The 22,170-nt window shown below is 39.6% G+C and overlaps 1 protein-coding gene across 5 annotated transcripts in view; it reads right to left on the bottom strand.

Annotated features, from left to right (window-relative positions):
- Window positions 1–12,191: 12,191 nt before the first annotated feature.
- Window positions 12,192–22,170, bottom strand: part of FNDC3A (fibronectin type III domain containing 3A) — a 201,401-nt gene continuing 191,422 nt past the window's right edge. For all 5 annotated transcript variants that reach the window (XM_061170691.1, XM_061170692.1, XM_061170693.1 and 2 more), the window contains one exon: window positions 12,192–12,543. In XM_061170691.1, the coding sequence (XP_061026674.1) occupies window positions 12,229–12,543 (315 nt within the window). In that variant the 3' untranslated portion in view covers window positions 12,192–12,228. The remainder of the gene's footprint in view (window positions 12,544–22,170) is intronic.

Genomic DNA, 22,170 nt, shown 5'->3' with positions numbered 1-22,170 from the left:
TATTCATAATGGCCCATCTCTGGGAGCCCTGACTCCCAGGTAGTGAGCATTAAACGTAAAGACCTTTGTTTAGCTCACAGGAAACATCCAGACCTGGCCCACCTGTGAAGACTACAGGAAGGAAGAAATGAACACATCCTCTCCAGAGGCTGACTGGAACCAGGAAATGTTTCACTTTACTCCCTCCCCTTTTAGTATAAAATAAACCTTAATCCTAACACAGGCAAGATGGTTCTTTGGGACCCCAGTCCACCATCCTCGTGGCCTGCTGGCTTTCCAGCTAAAGTCGCTCTTCCTTGTCCCAACAGCTCTTGATTTATTGGCCTGTCGTGCAGTGAGCAGTACAAGCTTGGACTCTGTAACAGAACCAACAGCCTAACACGCCACGCGTCTGTTTCTTTCTTTTTTTTTTTTTTTAACATCTTTATTGGAGTATAATTGCTTTACAATGGTGTGTTAGTTTCTGCTTTATAACAAAGTGAATCAGTTATACATAAACATATGTTCCCATATCTCTTCCCTCTTGCATCTCCCTCCCTCCCACCCTCCCTATCCCATCCCTCTAGGTGGTCACAAACCACCGAGCTGATCTCCCTGTGCTATGCGGCTATCTATAGCTATTAATAGCTATCTATTCTACGTTTGGTGGTGTATATATGTCCATGCCACTCTCTCACTTTGTCACAGCTTACCCTTCCCCCTCCCCATATCCTCAAGTCCATTCCCTAGTAGGTCTGTGTCTTTATTCCCGTCTTACCCCTAGGTTCTTCATGACATTTTTTTTTTTTTCTTAGATTCCATATATATGTGTTAGCATACGGTATTTGTTTTTCTCTTTCTGACTTACTTCACTCTGTATGACAGACTCTAACTCCATCCACCTCACTACAAATATCTCAATTTCGTTTCTTTTTATGGCTGAGTAATATTCCATTGTATATATGTGCCACATCTTCTTTATCCATTCATCCGATGATGGATACTTAGGATGCTTCCATGTCCTGGCTATTGTAAATAGAGCTGCAATGAACATTGTGGTACATGACTCTTTCTGAATTATGGTTTTCTCAGGGTATATGCCCAGTAGTGGGATTGCTGGGTCATATGGTAGTTCTGTTTTTAGTTTTTTAAGGAACGTCCGTACTGTTCTCCATAGTGGCTGTATCAATTTACATTCCCACCAACAGTGCAAGAGTGTTCCCTTTTCTCCACACCCTCTCCAGCATTTATTGTTTCTAGATTTTTTGATGATGGCCATTCTGACTGGTGTGAGATGATATCTCATTGTAGTTTTGATTTGCATTTCTCTAATGATTAATGATGTTGAGCATTCTTTCATGTGTTTGTTGGCAATCTGTATATCTTCTTTGGAGAAATGTCTATTTAGGTCTTCTGCCCGTTTTTGGATTGGGTTGTTTGTTTTTTTGTTACTGAGCTGCATGAGCTGCTTGTAAATCTTGGAGATTAATCCTTTGTCAGTTGCTTCATTTGCAAATATTTTCTCCCATTCTGAGGGTTGTCTTTTGGTCTTATTTATGGTTACCTTTGCTGTGCAAAAGCTTTGAAGTTTCATTAGGTCGCATTTGTTTATTTTTGTTTTTATTTCCATTTCTCTAGGAGGTGGATCAAAAAGGATCTTGCTGTGATTTATGTCATAGAGTGTTCTGCCTATGTTTTCCTCTAAGAGTTTGATAGTGTCTGGCCTTACATTTAGGTCTTCAATCCATTTTGAGTTTATTTTTGTGTATGGTGTTAGGGAGTGTTCTAATTTCATACTTTTACATGTAGCTGTCCAGTTTTCCCAGCACCACTTATTGAAGAGGCTGTCTTTTCTCCACTGTATATTCTTGCCTCCTTTATCAAAGATAAGGTGACCATATGTGTGTGGGTTTATCTCTGGGCTTTCTATCCTGTTCCATTGATCTATATTTCTGTTTTTGTGCCAGTACCATACTGTCTTGATTACTGTAGCTTTGTAGTATAGTCTGAAGTCAGGGAGCCTGATTCCTCCAGCTCCATTTTTCGTTCTCAAGATTGCTTTGGCTATTCGGGGTCTTTTGTGTTTCCATACAAATTGTGAAATTTTTTGTTCTAGTTCTGTGAAAAATGCCAGTGGTAGTTTGATAGGGATTGCATTGAATCTGTAGATTGCTTTGGGTAGTAGAGTCATTTTCACAATGTTGATTCTTCCAATCCAAGAACATGGTATATCTCTCCATCTATTTATATCATCTTTAATTTCTTTCATCAGTGTCTTATAATTTTCTGCATACAGGTCTTTTGTCTCCTTAGGTACGTTTATTCCTAGATATTTTATTCGTTTTGTTGCAATGGTAAATGGGAGTGTTTTCTTAATTTCACTTTCAGATTTTTCATCATTAGTGTATAGGAATGCCAGAGATTTCTGTGCATTAATTTTGTATCCTGCTACTTTACCAAATCCATTGATTAGCTCTAGTAGTTTTCTGGTAGCATCTTTAGGATTCTCTATGTGGAGTATCATGTCATCTGCAAACAGTGACAGCTTTACTTCTTCTTTTCTGATTTGTATTCCTTTTATTTCTTTTTCTTCTCTGATTGCTGTGGCTAAAACTTCCAAAACTATGTTGAATAATAGTGGTGAGAGTGGGCAACCTTGTCTTGTTCCTGATCTTAGTGGAAATGGTTTCAGTTTTTCACCATTGAGGACAATGTTGGCTGTGGGTTTGTCATATATGGCCTTTATTATGTTGAGGAAAGTTCCCTCTATGCCTACTTTCTGCAGGGTTTTTATCATAAATGGGTTTTGTCGAAAGCTTTCTCTGCATCTATTGAGATGATCATATGGTTTTTCTCCTTCAATTTGTTAATATGGTGTATCACGTTGATTGATTTGCGTATATTGAAGAATCCTTGCATTCCTGGAATAAACCCCACTTGATCATGGTGTATGATCCTTTTAATGTGCTGTTGGATTCTGTTTGCTAGTATTTTGCTGAGGATTTTTTTTTTTTTTTTGAATTATTTCCTTTTACTACTTTTTTTTTTTTTTTAAACATCTTTATTGAAGTATAATTGCTTTACAATGGTGTGCTAGCTTCTGCTTTACAACAAAGTGAATCAGTTACACATATACATATGTTGCCATATCTCTTCCCTCTTGCATCTCCCTCCCTCCCACCCTCCCTATCCCACCCCTCTAGGTGGTCACAAAGCACCGAGCTGATCTCCCTGTGCTATGCGGCTGCTTCCCACTAGTTATCTATTTTACATTTGGTAGTGTATATATGTCCATGACACTCTCTCACCCTGTCACATCTCACCCCTCCCCCTCCCCATATCCTCAAGTCCATTCTCTAGTAGGTCTGTGTCTTTATTCCCATCTTGCCACTAGGTTCTTCATGACCTCTTTTTTTTTTTTTTTTCCCTTAGATTCCATATATATGTGTTAGCATACTGTATTTGTTTTTCTCTTTCTGACTTACTTCACTCTGTATGACAGACTCTAACTCCATCCACCTCATTACAAACACCTCCATTTCATTTCTTTTTATGGCTGAGTATTATTTCCATTGTATATATGTGCCACATCTTCTTTATCCATTCATCCGATGATGGACACCTAGGTTGCTTCCATGTCCTGGCTATTGTAAACAGAGCTGCAATGAATATTTTGGTACATGACTCTTTCTGAATTATGGTTTTCTCAGGGTATATGCCCAGTAGTGGGATTGCTGGGTCGTATGGTAGTTCTATTTGTAGTTTTTTAAGGAACCTCCATACTGTTCTCCATAGTGGCTGTATCAATCTACATTCCCACCAACAGTGCAAGAGTGTTCCCTTTTCTCCACACCCTCTCCAGCATTTATTGTTTCTAGATTTTTTGATGATGGCCATTCTGACCGGTGTGAGATGATACCTCATTGTAGTTTTGATTTGCATTTCTCTAATGATTAATGATGTTGAGCATTCTTTCATGTGTCTGTTGGCAATCTGTATCTCTTCTTTGGAGAAATGTCTATTTAGGTCTTCTGCCCTGCTGAGGATTTTTGCATCTATGTTCATCAGTGATATTGGCCTGTAGTTTTCTTTCTTTGTGACATCTTTGTCTGGTTTTGGTATCAGGGTGATGGTGGCCTCGTAGAATGAGTTTGGGAGTGTCCTCACTCTGCTATATTTTGGAAGAGTTTGAGAAGGATAGGTGTTAGCTCTTCTCTAACACAACCCCACCCATTAGCAGAGAAGCTGCCTAAAATCATAATAAGGCCACAGACACCCCAAAACACACCACCAGACGTGGACCTGCCCACCAGAAAGACAAGATCCAGCCTCATCCACCAGAACACAGGCACTAGTTCCCTCCACCAGGAAGCCTACACAACCCACTGAACCAACCTTAGCCACTGGGGACAGACACCAAAAACAGCAGGAACTATGAACCTGCAGCCTGCGAAAAGGAGACCCCAAACACAGTAAGATAAGCAAAATGAGAAGACAGAAAAACACACAGCAGATGAAGGAGCAAGGTAAAAACCCACCAGACCAAACAAATGAAGAGGAAATAGGCATCTGTTTCTTGCTTCCCAAGAGTCTGCCTCGCGTCTGGGGGACGGTCCAGAGCAGTCTTCTCTCTTTGATGGCTCACTCTTCCGCCAGTTCAAAGGCTGCTTTGATCACACGGCTTCTCTGTAAGAGCAGATGCTCCCATAATCTCTGAGGCAGGGGAAGAGACAAGATGGAAAGTAGAAGCTTTAAACTGTTGTCTCTGGGCTCCAAACTCTCCCTTCTTGGATTCTGCGAACTGCTTTTGCCCATCGTTGGGCTTGTCAGTGGGGCTGCTAGAGGGGAGGGGAGGGGAAAAGGCACTGGCTCCTTCCTGTCTGCTCATCCCACGATGGCCCCGTGCCCTCCCAGCAGCATGGGCTCCAGTCTCCAGCTTCTCTGGGCACAAACAGAAGCCCTACCATCAGCAGGCAGGCAGCAGCCACTTCTCAGGGGTCTCAGTCCTGGTGCCCGGGGCTCCTCCTCCAACCTTTTAGGCTTGAAACCCTTAACATCTTTCCTTTGCTCCCAACCCCCAAAGTGGCAGATTTTAAATATGGTTCTTACCTCAGTGCCACCTGCTTGCTTTTTCAGTCTTCTAACACTTGTTAACCAAATGCCCAATGTTAAATGATCCATGTTAAATACCTAGTGTGGCATCTGTTTTCCTGATTGAACCCTAACGAGTACAGGGGTGAATGTCTTTTCTGCTCACATTTCACTGGCTGAAAGTCACCTGGCCAGTCCCAACTTTAGTGTTATGGGGGCGGGTGTGTGGGGAGTGCCCTGAAGGAGAACCAATATTTGGTCAAGAACCATGTATTTTAGAATTTGAATTATGTGTTCCAGTAACTATTGCTGTATAAAAAAATTTCTGACTCCTTTGTGGCTTCAAACAACCATTTTATTGTGCCAGTTCTGCAGATCAGGAATTGAGGGATGGCTTTTCTCTACCCTATGATGACTGGGGCCTCAGCTGTAAAGCCCCAAAGGCTGGGAGACAGTTGGGGGCTGGCATCACCTGAAAGCTTATTCACTCACTGGCCTGGGCCCAGAAGATGTGAGGACTAGGGCACCTGACCAGGGAGCCTGCAGCCTTCTGCACTTCGTCATTTAATGATATATCTTGGCGTTCTTTCCAGATTAGTAAATAGAAGGCTACTGTAATCTTTTTGCTATAGCTGCATAGTATTCCGTTGTATTGGGTGTACAATTTATTTAACCAGTCTCCCATTTTTGCTCATTTAGGTCATTTCCAGTCTTTTGCTGTTACAAACACGTCTGCAATGAATAGTGTTGTCTAATGTGTCACATGTGGGTGTAGATGAATATTTGTCAGTGAATTTGCCTGCTCAAAGAGTATAAACAATATGTAATTTCCCTTCATAGGGACTGTACAGCTTAAGGTACACCGGCGATGTCTTGTTTTTCTATACTTACCAATATAGTGTGTAATTGAAGTTTTACGTTTTTGCCAATGAGAGTGAAAATGGTTTTTCTGTGTTTTTATTTTGTGTTCCTTTTGTGTGTGAGATTGAGCATCTTGTCGCATGTTTGAGTTCTTTGTATTTCCTTTTATGTGAACTGCCTCTTTTTATATTGGGTTATTAATCCTTTCATCTCCATATTTCAGAACTTACTACATTTTCCTATGTTAGAGAGACTAGATTAGCCCTTTTCTGGGATACGTGTGCAAATATTTTTTCCTGGTTTGCTATTTGCTTTAACTTTTTTTTTCATACTGCTATGCAGAAGTCTTTATTTTTATGGCATTTAAATGATCAGCCTTTTTGTGACTTTTGTATCTTGAGGCACAAAAGGCCACCACCACTGGAAGATTATAAAGGAATTCTCCCATATCTTCTCATTTATTTGGTTTCATTGTTTACATTTAAATTCATTTGGCATTCATCCTGGTGTAAGGTGTGAGATATGGATCCAACTTTAATTTTTAGGTTGCTACCCAGTTGTACCAATATCATTTATTGACTTGTTCATTTTTACTCCATTGACTTGAGGTGTCAGCCTTATCAAGTATTAAATTCTTCTATGTACTTGGGACTACGGGCTTTCTATTCTGTCCTTTAATTTTTTTGTGCTGGTATTATCAGTTATTAAATCTTTATAATTTAGTGCAGCTAATCCCCTCTGATTGCTCTTTTTCAGGGTCTTTCTATTTTTATTTTCCCAAATGAATGGCAGTATTTTACTCATTTATTTACAGTGGATTTATAGTATCTTTTAAAATTTGGTGTCCTGTAAAAAATAAAAAAAAGTTAACGATATTGTCATAAACTGCGTGTGTTCTTTCTAGAATAATGTGTACTCTCTGGACCCTTTGTAGTTTTACACTCTTCACCCCTCTGAGGTCATTTTGAGTCAGATTTACAATGAATAGATTCCAAGTTTTTCATAGCATGACTGGATACTATACTTCATGCTGGTTTTAATGGTCTGAATCAAAATTTAGAGAATCACAAATTAATTCTATTAGTATTAGTACTTGAGCATTAATACATGAATTTTCCTCAAATGCTTTTTAGGTTGCTTTTCACAATATAGGCTGTGAGGAAAAAAGTCTTATATTACTGTATATGAACATTTCTCACTACACAGCTGCTGTCGTTGGTAAACTGAAACTGTAAAACGTAATTTCCTCTCCAAGACCACTGGGTCATCCTAGAAACATTAAGAGTCAGAGAGAGCTGATAACTTAGGCTTGGGCAGGCCAAATCATTTAATAGCTATCAATGACATCCATAAAGATTCAGTTGTACCAGGCACAACCCACCGACTCAAAGGAGTAGGAACACCCAAGGAGGTCTGGGAAGTCTGAAAAGGAAGTGAGAAGTTGGTCTGTGTCCTTAGAAACATGGACTTAAGTGAATTTATTTTATTGACTCAATGTCCAGGAGTCTCTAGTCGTGTGCTTTCTGTATATCAGTCTTTAGGAATGTCTTATAATCCCTTCTAGAAACTGAGGTGAAAAATTTACAGAAAACCAGCCATCTTAAAGTGAGCGTTTCCATGGCTTTTAGTACAGTCACAATGTTGTGCAACACCCACCTACGTCTGTCAAGTTCCAAAACATTTCCCAAATAAAACCCCATACCCATTACGCAGTTTCCCCCCATTTCTCCCTCCTTCCAGCTCCTGGCAACTACTAACCTATCCTTATGGATTTACTTAGTCTTGATATTTCCTATGAATGCAATCACACAGTATGTGACCTGCTGTGTCTAGTTTCGTTCACTTAGCATGTTTTTGAGCTTCATCCACATTGTAGCTATATTCCCTTTTTGGACAAGTTAGCTTGTCTCATTTGTGGATGAATGAGTATTTAAGAGAATGGGTTATTCCTAGGGCAGGGTGGAGGCTCAAAATGGGAATCAATGTAGCAAAGGATGAAATTCTAGAGGAAAGAAATTAGAGCTTCATGTTTAATCTGTCTGATACGCTTGTACCAGATTCTCCTAGTCTGTTTTCCTTAGCGGGCTGTGGGCTGTTGTGGATGTGGGGAAGTGTTCAGCACAATGCCTGGCATACAGGAAGCTCTCAGTAAATGCTATCATACATGCAATATTAAAGTCAACTATTATTTTGATTTCCTTCTTAGAATTCAGGACTTCTCTGGGAGACAGTAGAGGGTAGTGGTTAAGTGTGGGAGCACTAGACCAATCACATGGGTTCAAACCTCAATCTCAGTTCTGTCACCTATTAGCCATGTGATCTTTGGCAGATGCTTGTTGCTCCGTGTTTCAGTTTATACTTAATAGAGCAATTAAGAGGATTATGAAATAACTAAGCTAAAGCCCTGAACACAACACCTAGCACACACTGAGTGGTCAGTAGATGCTATTATGATTTGAATGGTCATGTGGCTTTAAATCTATCCAGTTTTGAAACTTTTCTCTTGGCAAATTTCCCATAGCATCCTGTCATATAAGATGAAAAATAGCATCCTTATAGCATCTAAACATTTGAAGGCACCACTCCATACACTGTAGGTTTGCTGACCCCAACTATTAAAATCTTAGTTGTTCCGTCAACTTCCCCTTTAAGAGTGTAAGGGAGAAAATAACGAGTGAATAAAGGGATACTCTTGAGGGCATATAGATTATCCTAAAACTGTATATTTAAAAGGCGTTTAAAAAATACAAGGCACTATCATCACCTATGTTGATGGTAGGTGGTTAGATTGTAGGAAGACTGGTGTTAGGTTTTGGGGACCCATTTCCTCTTGCAGTCTGTTTGCCTAATTGAGCCACCATACACAAGGGCTCCTCCTGCAGAGAATCTGTTCATGATGATGATGGTAAGGTACTTGCATTGGAAACCAACCCACAAAATGCTCAAGTACAACATGTGATACTCCTATTTCCAATCTACAGGAAAAAAAGGTGATACATAAGTATCATATTGTTCTCAAGGCTGGATTCCAACTCAGTTGCTTCCGTGGAGTGATGCTCCTACATCCAAAGTTTATCTCCTCTTCCCCAGCCTAACACTGTAAACTTTACTGTGGTGCCTGCATTTGCGGCAATTGGAGATCCACTTGGATTTTTTTTTTTTAATTTATTTATTTTATTTTTATTTTTGGCTGCTTTGGGTCTTCGTTGCTGCACGCGGGCTTTCTCTAGTTGCGGCGAGCGGAGGGCGACTCTTCGTTGTGGTGCGTGGGCTTCTCATTGCGGTGGCTTCTCTTGTTGCGGAGCACGGGCTCTAGAGCGCAGGCTCAGTAGTTGTGGCACATGGGCTCAGTAGTTGTGGCTCACGGGCTCTAGAGCACAGGCTCAGTAGTTCTGGCGCACGGGCTTAGTTGCTCCGTGGCATGTGGGATCTTCCCGGACCAGGGCTCGAACCAGTGTCCCCTGCATTGGCAGGCAGATTCTTAACCACTGTGCCACCAGGGAAGCCCCACTTGGATTTTAAAAAGCAGTGTATCCCTGGATGAGGTCTGTGGGATGGAAATTTTAACGAGATAAGTGAGGAGGAACGTTGAATGTCCTGGTGCATGTGAGAACTTTCTGGTATGGTATTAAGTAGATGGGAACGTTGAACTTTCTAGTGGAGAGCAGACCTGGGGGCAGATTGCAGTGCCAGTAATAGGAAGGTTCTGGGCCCCTGTAGGTGGGAAAGAGAAGGTACTAAGAAGTAGGTAAAGAATGCAGGATAGGTGAGGTGTGGTCCGATTTTCTTTCCAATGGGAAGTTTACCTCAGACCCGTCCTTATTCATTAGATATCTTGTTTTATCTAGATATCTTATATCTAGATATCTAGATATAAAAGAATACATATAATGTATAATGTACATATAATGTATACATATAATGCAACAGAATCAGGTCACTAGGATAAAACTTGACCTTCTTGAATATGGATCCTCTCATGTTAAAGATTTAAATATTTTGAGAAAACTGTTGTAAGCCAACTGCAAGAGGGGAGACCTTAACATTTTATTTTCCAAAAGAGGCAGCAAATAATGTTTATGAATACAATAAACACATCTCAAAAAAGAATTATACAACTTTTATTTTCCATGGATTTTAAAGATACTTTTGCTACATAGTTTATGTATTTTTATGAGATTATATTTTTTCATTTGTATGAAGTTCAACCTTATACAATTTCAAGGTGATACGTTTGGTAGTGTATCTATAATCTTTAAAAAGTTTTTAGAGTTTTTGGAATGTACAGTATATGAGGTAAAATCAAGATTACATTAAAAATTGTTTCTCCTCTGCACTAATTTTGCAGTGAGGCTCAAATGGCAAGTACACTATTAAATGACATTTACTATCAAAAATAGGAGTTCATTTGAGTTACTATGAAAAACATAAGCCACTGCAACTGCCACAGTGGCACATTTTACCATTTTAGACATTCAACTATATAGAAATCTCTGGGCTATTACACTCAAACTCATTTGTACTGCCAAATGTGGCACTTTTAAGAAGTTTCTAGAAAACAATCTGAATCACTGTTTTGGGGGAAGTTAGCCTACACATAAGAGATTAAATTTAAATAAAATGTAAACATACAGTATTTTATAGTGACAGATCATTCTTACCACTTGGGAAGGCCAAGTTTATCCATTTCTTTTTTGAACAAAGGTTAATGTTTTTTCTACAGCACAGATCATTTGACATAAAACAATTACAATACATGCTCATTCTAATATAAGAAATTCTTCAGAGATCTTCAAAGCACAAAACATACGTCCTTTTTTTCAAAGACTGACAGAAGTGCTTAGTAATCACTAAACTGCTAACCTCAGCAACTAAAAATTAGTGACTCACTATCCTAAAATTCAAATAATAAATTAAAAAGGCTAGTTACAAGTGTTTCACAGATAACATGTGATAAAACAAGAATTTTAGATAGTTTCATTACAAACTATTATTACTGGCAGTCATGGACATCTATGCAAGATGTACAATGTGATACTTGACAAAATTCAATCTGATCACCCAATAACTCACAAATGCAAGCTCACAAAACATTAACGAATTATGTAATTGCAAAGTGCTCTAATGCAACGTTAACCACATGCAATCAACTACTGGAACAGTATCCAAACAGACATTACATTAAACATTAGTTTTTCAAGAAAGAAAGCAGCTTGAAGTTTACTGGTGCAAATTAATTTTGTCTTCGGATTTGGTGCCCCAAACAAAAGGTTAGGTTTGATTATGAATTCTGATGGTGATGGCAGTAGTTATGGGAGAAGCAGCAAAACTTATGGGAGTTCTTCAAAATTAGCCTGTACCAGATAGATGGAGTGAGAGTGTGTGTGTGTATATGTATATATATCTATTTCTACACTTGGTATATATAAAGCCACATATGTATGTGCATGTCCTTATACACACACATATAGTTCAAAGGCTCACAAAACCAAATTAAATAGGTTTGAAATTCAGAATTATGATTACTTTTAAAAAGTATGTAAAAGCCCTCTGTTCTTTTCCATGTTCTCAAGACCTGAAGATGGGTTTTTGAGTAAACATTAAAATACTTTTAGGCCAAGTAAACTGTCTGTGCTTTCTTTAAGTGACTTATCTGTGAATTCATGAATATATACTTATAATGAAGAACTCCACATTTATCAAACAAGAAGCTTCTTTTTTCATGCATATTCTTTCATCCAGTTTTTGTCTGCTAAGCCCCTCCAGTTATTCATCATAATCCCACTTACCAAATTAAGACAAATGAGGAGGTAGAAATATAGCACTAGATTGCTTTCACAGCATCATACTTTAACATTTTTATATAGCATGTTAGTGTAAATTTTAATCATTCTGAATTTTTCACTAGGTAATAATTAAAACAAACAGATCAGGTTGTCACTGTTACACTCATGCTGACTGGTCAAAGTATCAATTATATATTGTTGCCTCTCAGAAAGTTTGTTTCACAAGAAGGCATGTCAAAAAAAGAAAAAGAAAAAAAAAAAAAGAAAAAGAAAAGAAAAAGAAAAAGAGCCCCAACCAAACAAAAACCCGAAACGTGCTATTTCTGTGGCTTGCATTCTAATAAGGTGCCAGCCTCTACCTAACAAAATAAGCATTAAAAATGGCAAAAATGATGTACTATAGTCTCATTGCCAGTGCTAAATGTCACTGTTTTTGTAAAAGCAATACAGAAATAATTTTAGTACACGACAAAATAAAATGCAATACAATATTAAAAATAAAGTTATATTTTCACTTGATTACAAAGTACTGAATGATAAAGGCAATCAAAATGGAAAAGAAAGCAAACAGCACAAGGATGACGGCTGCACACTGCTCGTCACTGAGTGCCCGCCGGGTCCTCGTGCTTTCCACAGTGTCTCTGTTGGTGCTGGCTGGTGGTTCAGTCCTCTGAGAGATGAAGAGCACTGTTGTGCTGTAGGGGCCTACGAGGTCCTGATGCCCCACAGGGTCTTGGCACTGGCGAATGGCACACACACGGAAACGATATTCACAGTTCAGCTGAAGGCTTGAATACCGGAATGAAGAGTCAGGCCCTTTGTAAATCTGATAGTAAGACATTAGAAAAAGAATTATATGGGAAGGCTGGGTAGAAAAATCTATGTTAAAACTGGCTAGTTTTAGAATTATTTTTGACATGGAAGCTAGTGAGTGCCACTGCTTGTATCTTTTAAATGACATTTAAAAAATACCTATCCATTAAAGAACTCAACTGTTTGCTGTATAATGGCTGGACAAATCTGAAAAGTAAGGATGTGATATCTACCCTCACAGAGCTTACAGACCAGCTGAAGAGTGAAGATGTGTCCCCAGAATAGCTAGAGAACAAGCAAAATCAGCCCACGGGCATTTCTCTGGTTTCATCAAATGTAAGAAGTCAAACTTCTGTGAAATCATTCCATGAAAGGAGGAACAGTGTCTAACCTTGCTCTCCCATGATATCTTTGTATAACTGGTTTCTGTAAAGTTTCAAACAGATCTGCTAAATGAAACAATAAGTGAAAAAGGAGAGCTCTCTATAGGTGTCTATGGCAAATCATTTTATAAACTTTAAAAGGAGAGATCACTTAGAATCCAAGAATGGGATTTTAAAACCCAACTCCTCTGCTCATCCCTTAGAAGGGAAATAACAAGAATGGAATTCCATAGATTTTTCAAGACAGTGTGCTAGTGATTGAGAGGATATGTATTGGAACTGGGTCCAAGCTCTGCTCTACCACTGTACACTCCTCCAGGGCATAATAGTAGTTATCTTGTATGGTAATTACGAGAATGAAATAAACTAATACTTGTTAAAGCACTTCTTAGCACAGTGCCCAGCATATAGTGAGTGCTCAATATATGGAAGCTATCACTTCCACTACTGCACCCCTTCACTCATTCTCTAAATGAAAAGACCAAGACTCATAGTGATTTCCCAGTTGAGTTTCCCCAGCTAGTTGGTGGGTTATATAAGAGATCAACCAAAACCTGTGGGCTAGCATTCCCTCAAGTGATTTTAGTAGCCTCAATTGTATCTGTGTTGTGAATCTACATTTTTACATACTGGTTTGCTTCCAAAGGAGAAAGGTAAGATCTTTCCCTCATTTTTGTGTCTCCAGAATCTAGCATATAATAGGTACTTAATGAAAGGCCACTGTATCAGTACTGACTATGTATACATCAAAATGTATATCAGTAGATACTGAGAAGATATATAAATGAACTTTTATTGGAAAAGTAAGCTTTAAGACAAATCTTAAAAAAATGCTGAATATGAATTAGTTCTGAAGATACATATGAGCATTTCCGGAAGTGAGAATGTAGAAATGATTTACGTCTCAGCGACAGTAAAAGGATGAACTTAAGTAAATCAGAAGACTGTATTAGAAAGCAGTGTGAAACACTATACATACAGTGAAGTCAATTTAGTAAAAATAAAAAATATGTATTTGTCTTACGGGTATAATGGGTGATATTTATTTTTGTCTTTAAAATTTTCTTTACTTTCCATTTGTCTCCAAATGAGCATGGTAATGTGATCAGGAAAAAAAAACTCACCAAATGGCATGAGGGTGATAGGTGAAGAGATCTGACATTGAAAGGAGGAATATGTTAATCCACTAGTTGGAAATTTAAGTTTAATTCTACAGGGGCCACTGCAGTGTGTGATATTTAAACTGTTTAAGGAATCCTGATCATAAGGCTGAGAAGGATTGAGGGAGTTGGGCATGACAAGGGCTCTTGCCGAGTGATGAGGCCCTGGTATAATTTTCATGGATCACTTAAAAACTGACTTTTAGAGGGAGGGGCAAGATGGCGGAAGAGTAAGACGCGGAGATCACCTTCCTCCCCACAGATACATGAGAAATACATCTACACGTGGAACTGCTCCTACAGAACACCCACTGAACGCTGGAAGAAGACGTCAGACCTCCCAAAAGGCAAGAAAATCCCCACGTACTTGGGTAGGGCAAAAGAAAAAAGAAATAACAGAGACAAAAGAATAGGGACGGGACCTGCACCAGTGGGAGGGAGCTGTGAAGGCGGAAAGGTTTCCACACACTAGGAAGCCCCTTCGTGGGCAGAGACTGCGGGTAGCAGAGGGGGGAAGCTTCAGAGCCACGGAGGAGAGCGCAGCCACATTGGTGCGGAGGGCAAAGCGGAGAGATTCCCGCACAGAGGAGCGGTGCCGACCAGCACTCACCAGCCTGAGAGGCTTGTCTGCTCAGCCGCCAGGGCGGGCGGGGGCTGGGAGCTGAGGCTCGGGCTTCGGTGCTAGCCGGGAGGGAGTCCGGGAAAAAGACTGCAGCTGCCGAAGAGGCAAGAGACTTTTTCTTGCCTCTTTGTTTCGCGGCGCGCAAGGAGAGGGGATTCAGAGCGCCGCCTAAACGAGCTCCAGAGACGGGCGCGAGCCGTGGCTATCAGCGCGGATCCCACAGCAACAGGGACGCAGAGGGAAAAACGGAGAGATTCCCGCACAGAGGCTCGGCGCCGAGCAGCACTCACCAGCCTGAGAGGCTTGTCTGCTCACCCGCCGGGGCGGGCGGGGGCTGGGAGCTGAGGCGCGGGCTTCGGTTGGATCCCAGGGAGAGGACTGGGGTTGGCTGCGTGAACACAGCCTGAAGGGGCTAGCGCACCACAACTAGCCGGGAGGGTGCATGAGAAAAAGTCTGCAGCTGCCGAAGAGGCAAGAGACTTTTTCTTGCCTCTTTGTTTCGCGGTGTGCAAGGAGAGGGGATTCAGAGCGCCACTTAAACGAACTCCAGAGACGGGCGCGAGCCGCGGCTATCAGCGCGGACCCCAGAGACGGGCATGAGACGCTAAGGCTGCTGCTGCCGCCACCAAAAAGCCTGTGGGCGAGCACAGGTCATTCTCCACACCGCCCCTCCCGGGAGCCTGTGCAGCCCGCCACAGCCAGGCTCCCGTAATCTGGGGACAACTTCCCCGGGAGAGCGCACAGCGCGCCTCAGGCTGCTGCAACGTCACGCCGGCCTCTGCCGCTGCAGGCTCGCCCCGCCTCCTCCGTACCGCTCCCTCCGCCCGGCCTGACTGAGCCAGAGCCCCCGAATTAGCTGCTCCTTTAACCCCGTTCTGTTTGGGCGGGGAACAGACGCCCTCAGGCGACCTACATGTAGAGGCAGGTCCAAATCCAAAACTGAACCCCGGGAGCTATACGAACAAAGAAGAGAAAGGGAAATCTCTCCCAGCAGCCTCAGAAGCAGCGGATTAAAGCTCCACAAACAACTTGCTGTGCCTGCATCTGTTGAATACCTGAATAGACAACGAATCATCCCAAATTTAGGAGGTGGACTTTGGGAGCAGGATATATTAAGTTTTCCCCTTTTCCTTTTTTTGTGAGTGTATATGTGTATGCTTCTGGGTGAGATTTTGTCTGTATAGCTTTGCTCTCACCGTTAGTCCTAGGGTTAGGTCCATCCGTTTTTTTTGTTTTTGTTTTTGTTTTTTTGCTTAAAAAAATTGTTTTTCCTTACTAAATGTTTTCTTAATAATTTTTTCCTTATTTTCTATTTTTAAAAAATTAAAAAAAAATTTTTTAAATAAGTTTTTTCATATTTTTTATTTTAAAAAATTAAAAAAATTTTTTTTCTTAATAAAAATTAAATCTATTTTTAAAAATTAAAAAAATTTTTTTCTTAATAAATTTATTCTTAATAATTTTTTTTCTTATTTTTTATTATAATTGCTTTATTTTATTTTATTTTATCCTCTTTTTTTCTTTCTTTCCATTTTTTTCTCCCTTTTATTCTGAGCTGTGTGGATGAAAAGCTCTTGGTGCTCCAGCCAGGCATCAGGGCTGTGCCTCTGAGGTGGGAGAGCCAACTTCAGGACACTGGTCCACAAGAGACCTCCCAGCTTCACGTAATACCAAACGTCGAAAATCTCTCAGAGATCTCCATCTCAACATCAAGACCCAGCTTCACTCAACGACCAGCAAGCTACAGTGCTGGACACCCTATGCCAAACAACTAGCAAGACAGGAACACAGCCCCATCCATTAACAGAGAGGCTGCCTAAAATCAGAATAAGGCCACAGACACCCCAAAACACACCACCAGACGTGGACGAGCCTACCAGAAAGACAACATCCAGCCTCATCCACCAGAACACAGGCACTAGTTCCCTCCACCAGGAAACCTACACAACCCACTGAACCAACCTTAGCCACTGGGGATACATACCAAAAACAACGGGAACTACGAACCTGCAGCCTGTGAAAAGGAGACCCCAAACACAGTAAGATAAGCAAAATGAGAAGACAGAAAAACACACAGCAGATGAAGGAGCAGGGTCAAAACACACCAGACCTAACAAATGAAGAGGAAATAGGTAGTCTACCTGAGAAAGAATTCAGAATAATGATAGTAAGGATGATCCAAAATCTTGGAAACAGAATAGACAAAATGCAAGAAACATTTAACAAGGACGTAGAAGAACTAAAGAGGAACCAAGCAACGATGAAAAGCACAATAAATGAAATTAAAAATACTCTAGATGGGATCAATAGCAGAATAACTGAGGCAGAAGAACGGATAAGTGACCTGGAAGATAAAATGGTGGAAATAACTACTGCAGAGCAGAATAAAGAAAAAAGAATGAAAAGAACTGAGGACAGTCTCAGAGACCTCTGGGACAACATTAAACGCACCAACATTCGAATTATAGGGGTCCCAGAAGAAGAAGAGAAAAAGAAAGGGACTGAGAAAATATTTGAAGAGATTATAGTTGAAAACTTCCCTAATATGGGAAAGGAAATAGTTAATCAAGTCCTGGAAGCACAGAGAGTCCCACACAGGATAAATCCAAGGAGAAACACACCAAGACACATATTAATCAAACTATCAAAAATTAAATATAAAGAAAACATATTAAAAGCAGCAAGGGAAAAACAACAAATAACACACAAGGGCATCCCCATAAGGTTAACAGCTGATCTTTCAGCAGAAACTCTGCAAGCCAGAAGGGAGTGGCAGGATATACTTAAAGTGATGAAGGAGAAAAACCTACAACCAAGATTACTCTACCCAGCAAGGATCTCATTCAGATTTGATGGAGAAATTAAAACCTTTACAGACAAGCAAAAGCTGAGAGAGTTCAGCACCACCAAACCAGCTTTACAACAAATGCTAAAGGAACTTCTCTAGGCAAGAAACACAAGAGAAGGAAAACACCTACAATAACAAACCCAAAACATTTAAGAAAATGGGAATAGGAACATACATATCGATAATTACCTTAAATGTAAATGGATTAAATGCTCCCACCAAAAGACACAGACTGGCTGAATGGATACAAAAACAAGACCCATATATATGCTGTCTACAAGAGACCCACTTCAGACCTAGAGACACATACAGACTGAAAGTGAGGGGATGGAAAAAGATATTCCATGCAAATGGAAATCAAAAGAAAGCTGGAGTAGCAATTCTCATATCAGACAAAATAGACTTTAAAATAAAGACTATTACAAGAGACAAAGAAGGACACTATATAATGATCAAGGGATCGATCCAAGAGGAAGGTATAACAATTGTAAATATTTATGCACCCAACATAGGAGCACCTCAATACATAAGGCAAATACTAACAGCCATAAAAGGGGAAATCGACAGTAACACAATCATAGTAGGGGACTTTAACACCCCACTTTCACCAATGGACAGATCATCCAAAATGAAAATAAATAAGGAAACACAAGCTTTAAATGATACATTAAACAAGATGGACTTAATTGATATTTATAGGACATTACACCCAAAAACAACAGAATACACATTTTTCTCAAGTGCTCATGGAACAGTCTCCAGGATAGATCATATCTTGTGTCACAAATCAAACCTTGGTAAATTTAAAAAAATTGAAATCGTATTAAGTATCTTTTCCGACCACAACGCTATGAGACTAGATATCAATTACAGGAAAAGATCTGTAAAAAATACAAACACATGGAGGCTACACAATACACTACTTAATAACGAAGTGATCACTGAAGAAATCAAAGGGGAAATCAAAAAATACCTAGAAACAAATGACAATGGAGACACGACGATCCAAAACCTATGGGATGCAGCAAAAGCAGTTCTAAGAGGGAAGTTTATAGCAATACAAGCCTACATCAAGAAACAGGAAACATCTCGAGTAAACAACCTAACCTTGCACCTAAAGCAATTAGAGAAAGAAGAACAAAAAAACCCCAAAGCTAGCAGAAGGAAAGAAATCATAAAGATCAGATCAGAAATAAATGAAAAAGAAATGAAGGAAACAATAGCAAAAATCAATGAAACTAAAAGCTGGTTCTTTGAGAAGATAAACAAAATTGATAAACCATTAGCCAGACTCATCAAGAGAAAAAGGGAGAAAACTCAAATTAATAGAATTAGAAATGAAAAAGGAGAAGTAACCACTGACACTGCAGAAATACAAACGATCATGAGAGATTACTACAAGCAACTCTATGCCAATAAAATGGACAACCTGGAAGAAATGGACAGATTCTTAGAAATGCACAACCTGCCAAGACTGAACCAGGAAGAAATAGAAAATATGAACAGACCAATCACAAGCACTGAAATGGAAACTGTGATTAAAAATCTTCCAACACACAAAAGCCCAGGACCAGATGGCTTCACAGGCGAATTCTATCAAACATTTAGAGAAGAGCTAACACCTATCCTTCTCAAACTCTTCCAAAATATTGCAGAGGGAGGAACACTCCCCAACTCATTCTACGAGGCCACCATCACCCTGATACCAAAACCAGACAAAGATGTCACAAAGAAAGAAAACTACAGGCCAATATCACTGATGAACATAGATGCAAAAATCCTCAACAAAATACTAGCAAACAGAATCCAACAGCACATTAAAAGGATCATACACCATGATCAAGTGGGGTTTATTCCAGGAATGCAAGGATTCTTCAATATACGCAAATCAATCAACGTGATACATCATATTAACAAATTGAAGGAGAAAAACCATATGATCATCTCAATAGATGCAGAGAAAGCTTTCGACAAAATTCAACACCCATTTATGATAAAAGTCCTGCAGAAAGTAGGCATAGAGGGAACTTTCCTCAACATAATAAAGGCCGTATATGACAAACCCACAGCCAACATTGTCCTCAATGGTGAAAAACTGAAACCATTTCCACTAAGATCAGGAACAAGACAAGGTTGCCCACTCTCACCACTATTATTCAACATAGTTTTGGAAGTGTTAGCCACAGCAATCAGAGAAGAAAAAGAAATAAAAGGAATCCAAATCGGAAAAGAAGAAGTAAAGCTGTCACTGTTTGCAGATGACATGATACTATACATAGAGAATCCTAAAGATGCTACCAGAAAACTACTAGAGCTAATCAATGAATTTGGTAAAGTAGCAGGATACAAAATTAATGCACAGAAATCTCTTGCATTCCTGTATACTACTGATGAAAAATCTGAAAGTGAAATTAAGAAAACACTCCCGTTTACCACTGCAACAAAAAGAATAAAATATCTAGGAATAAACCTACCTAAGGAGACAAAAGACCTGTATGCAGAAAATTATAGGACACTGATGAAAGAAATTAAAGATGATACAAATAGATGGAGAGATACACCATGTTCTTGGATTGGAAGAATCAACATTGTGAAAATGACTCTGCTACCCAAAGCAATCTACAGATTCAATGCAATCCCTATCAAACTACCACTGGCATTTTTCACAGAACTAGAACAAAAAATTTCACAATTTGTATGGAAACACAAAAGACCCCGAATAGCCAAAGCAATCTTGAGAACGAAAAATGGAGCTGGAGGAATCAGGCTCCCTGACTTCAGACTATATTACAAAGCTACAGTAATCAAGACAGTTTGGTACTGGCACAAAAACAGAAATATAGATCAATGGAACAGGATAGAAAGCCCAGAGATAAGCCCACGCACATATGGTCACCTTATCTTTGATAAAGGAGGCAAGCATATACAGTGGAGAAAAGACAGCCTCTTCAATAAGTGGTGCTGGGAAAATTGGACAGGTACATGTAAAAGTATGAAATTAGAACACTCCCTGACACCATACACAAAAATAAACTCAAAATGGATTAAAGACCTAAGTGTAAGGCCAGACACTATCAAACTCCTAGAGGAAAACATAGGCAGAACACTCTATGACATAAATCACAGCAAGATCCTTTTTGACCCAGGTCCTAGAGAAATGGAAATAAAAACACAAATAAACAAATGGGACCTAATGAAACTTAAAAGCTTTTGCACAGCAAAGGAAACCATAAACAAGACCAAAAGACAACCCTCAGAATGGGAGAAAATAGTTGCAAATGAAGCAACTGACAAAGGATTATTCTCCAAGATTTACAAGCAGCTCAGGCAGCTCAATAACAAAAACACAAACAACCCAATCCAAAAATGGGCAGAAGACCTAAATAGACATTTCTCCAAGGAAGATATACAGATTGCCAACAGACACATGAAAGAATGCTCAACATCATTAATCATTAGAGAAATGCAAATCAAAACTACAATGAGGTATCATCTCACACCAGTCAGAATGGCCATCATCAAAAAATCTAGAAACAATAAATGCTGGAGAGGGTGTGGAGAAAAGGGAACACTCTTGCACTGTTGGTGGGAATGTAAATTGATACAGCCACTATGGAGAACAGTATGGAGGTTCCTTAAAAAACTACAAATAGAACTACCATACGACCCAGCAATCCCACTACTGGGCATATACCCTGAGAAAACCATAATTCAGAAAGAGTCATGTACCAAAATATTCATTGCAGCTCTGTTTACAATAGCCAGGACATGGAAGCAACCTAGGTGTCCATCATCGGATGAATGGATAAAGAAGATGTGGCACATATATACAATGGAATATTACTCAGCCATAAAAAGAAATGAAATGGAGGTGTTTGTAATGAGGTGGATGGAGTTAGAGTCTGTCATACAGAGTGAAGTAAGTCAGAAAGAGAAAAACAAATACAGTATGCTAACACATATATATGGAATCTAAGGGAAAAAAAAAAAAAAGGTCATGAAGAACCTAGTGGCAAGATGGGAATAAAGACACAGACCTACTAGAGAATGGACTTGAGGATATGGGGAGGGGGAGGGGTGAGATGTGACAGGGTGAGAGAGTGTCATGGACATATATACACTACCAAATGTAAAATAGATAGCTAGTGGGAAGCAGCCGCATAGCACAGGGAGATCAGCTTGGTGCTTTGTGACCACCTAGAGGGGTGGGATAGGGAGGGTGGGAGGGAGGGAGATGCAAGAGGGAAGAGATATGGGAACATATGTATATGTATAACTGATTCACTTTTTTATAAAGCAGAAGCTAACACACCATTGTAAAGCAATTATACTTCAATAAAGATGTTTAAAAAAAACAAACAAACAAACAAACAAAAAACTGACTTTTATTTTAATAAAAGTTGGCATGCAAAAAAAAAAAAAAAAAAAAATCTTCCAAGAGTTTAAAGCTTGGGGACCAAAATGATGTTAGTGTTTATGATCCTGACGAATGAGGAAGAAGGTGGAGAGGAGAGACTGGGAAGGAAGATGATGAGATCAAATTTTCAATTTTGTTTTAGATGTTGGGAAGATATCTAAACAGGGAGACATCCTATAGGTAACTGTAGATTCAGGACTGAAGAAAACA

This window comes from Eubalaena glacialis, chromosome 16 (genome assembly GCF_028564815.1).
Source record: "Eubalaena glacialis isolate mEubGla1 chromosome 16, mEubGla1.1.hap2.+ XY, whole genome shotgun sequence".
Taxonomy (NCBI): Eukaryota; Metazoa; Chordata; class Mammalia; order Artiodactyla; family Balaenidae; genus Eubalaena; species Eubalaena glacialis.
The sequence above is the reverse complement of the archived record's forward strand: the minus strand, read 5'-3'. Positions and strand labels throughout refer to the sequence as shown.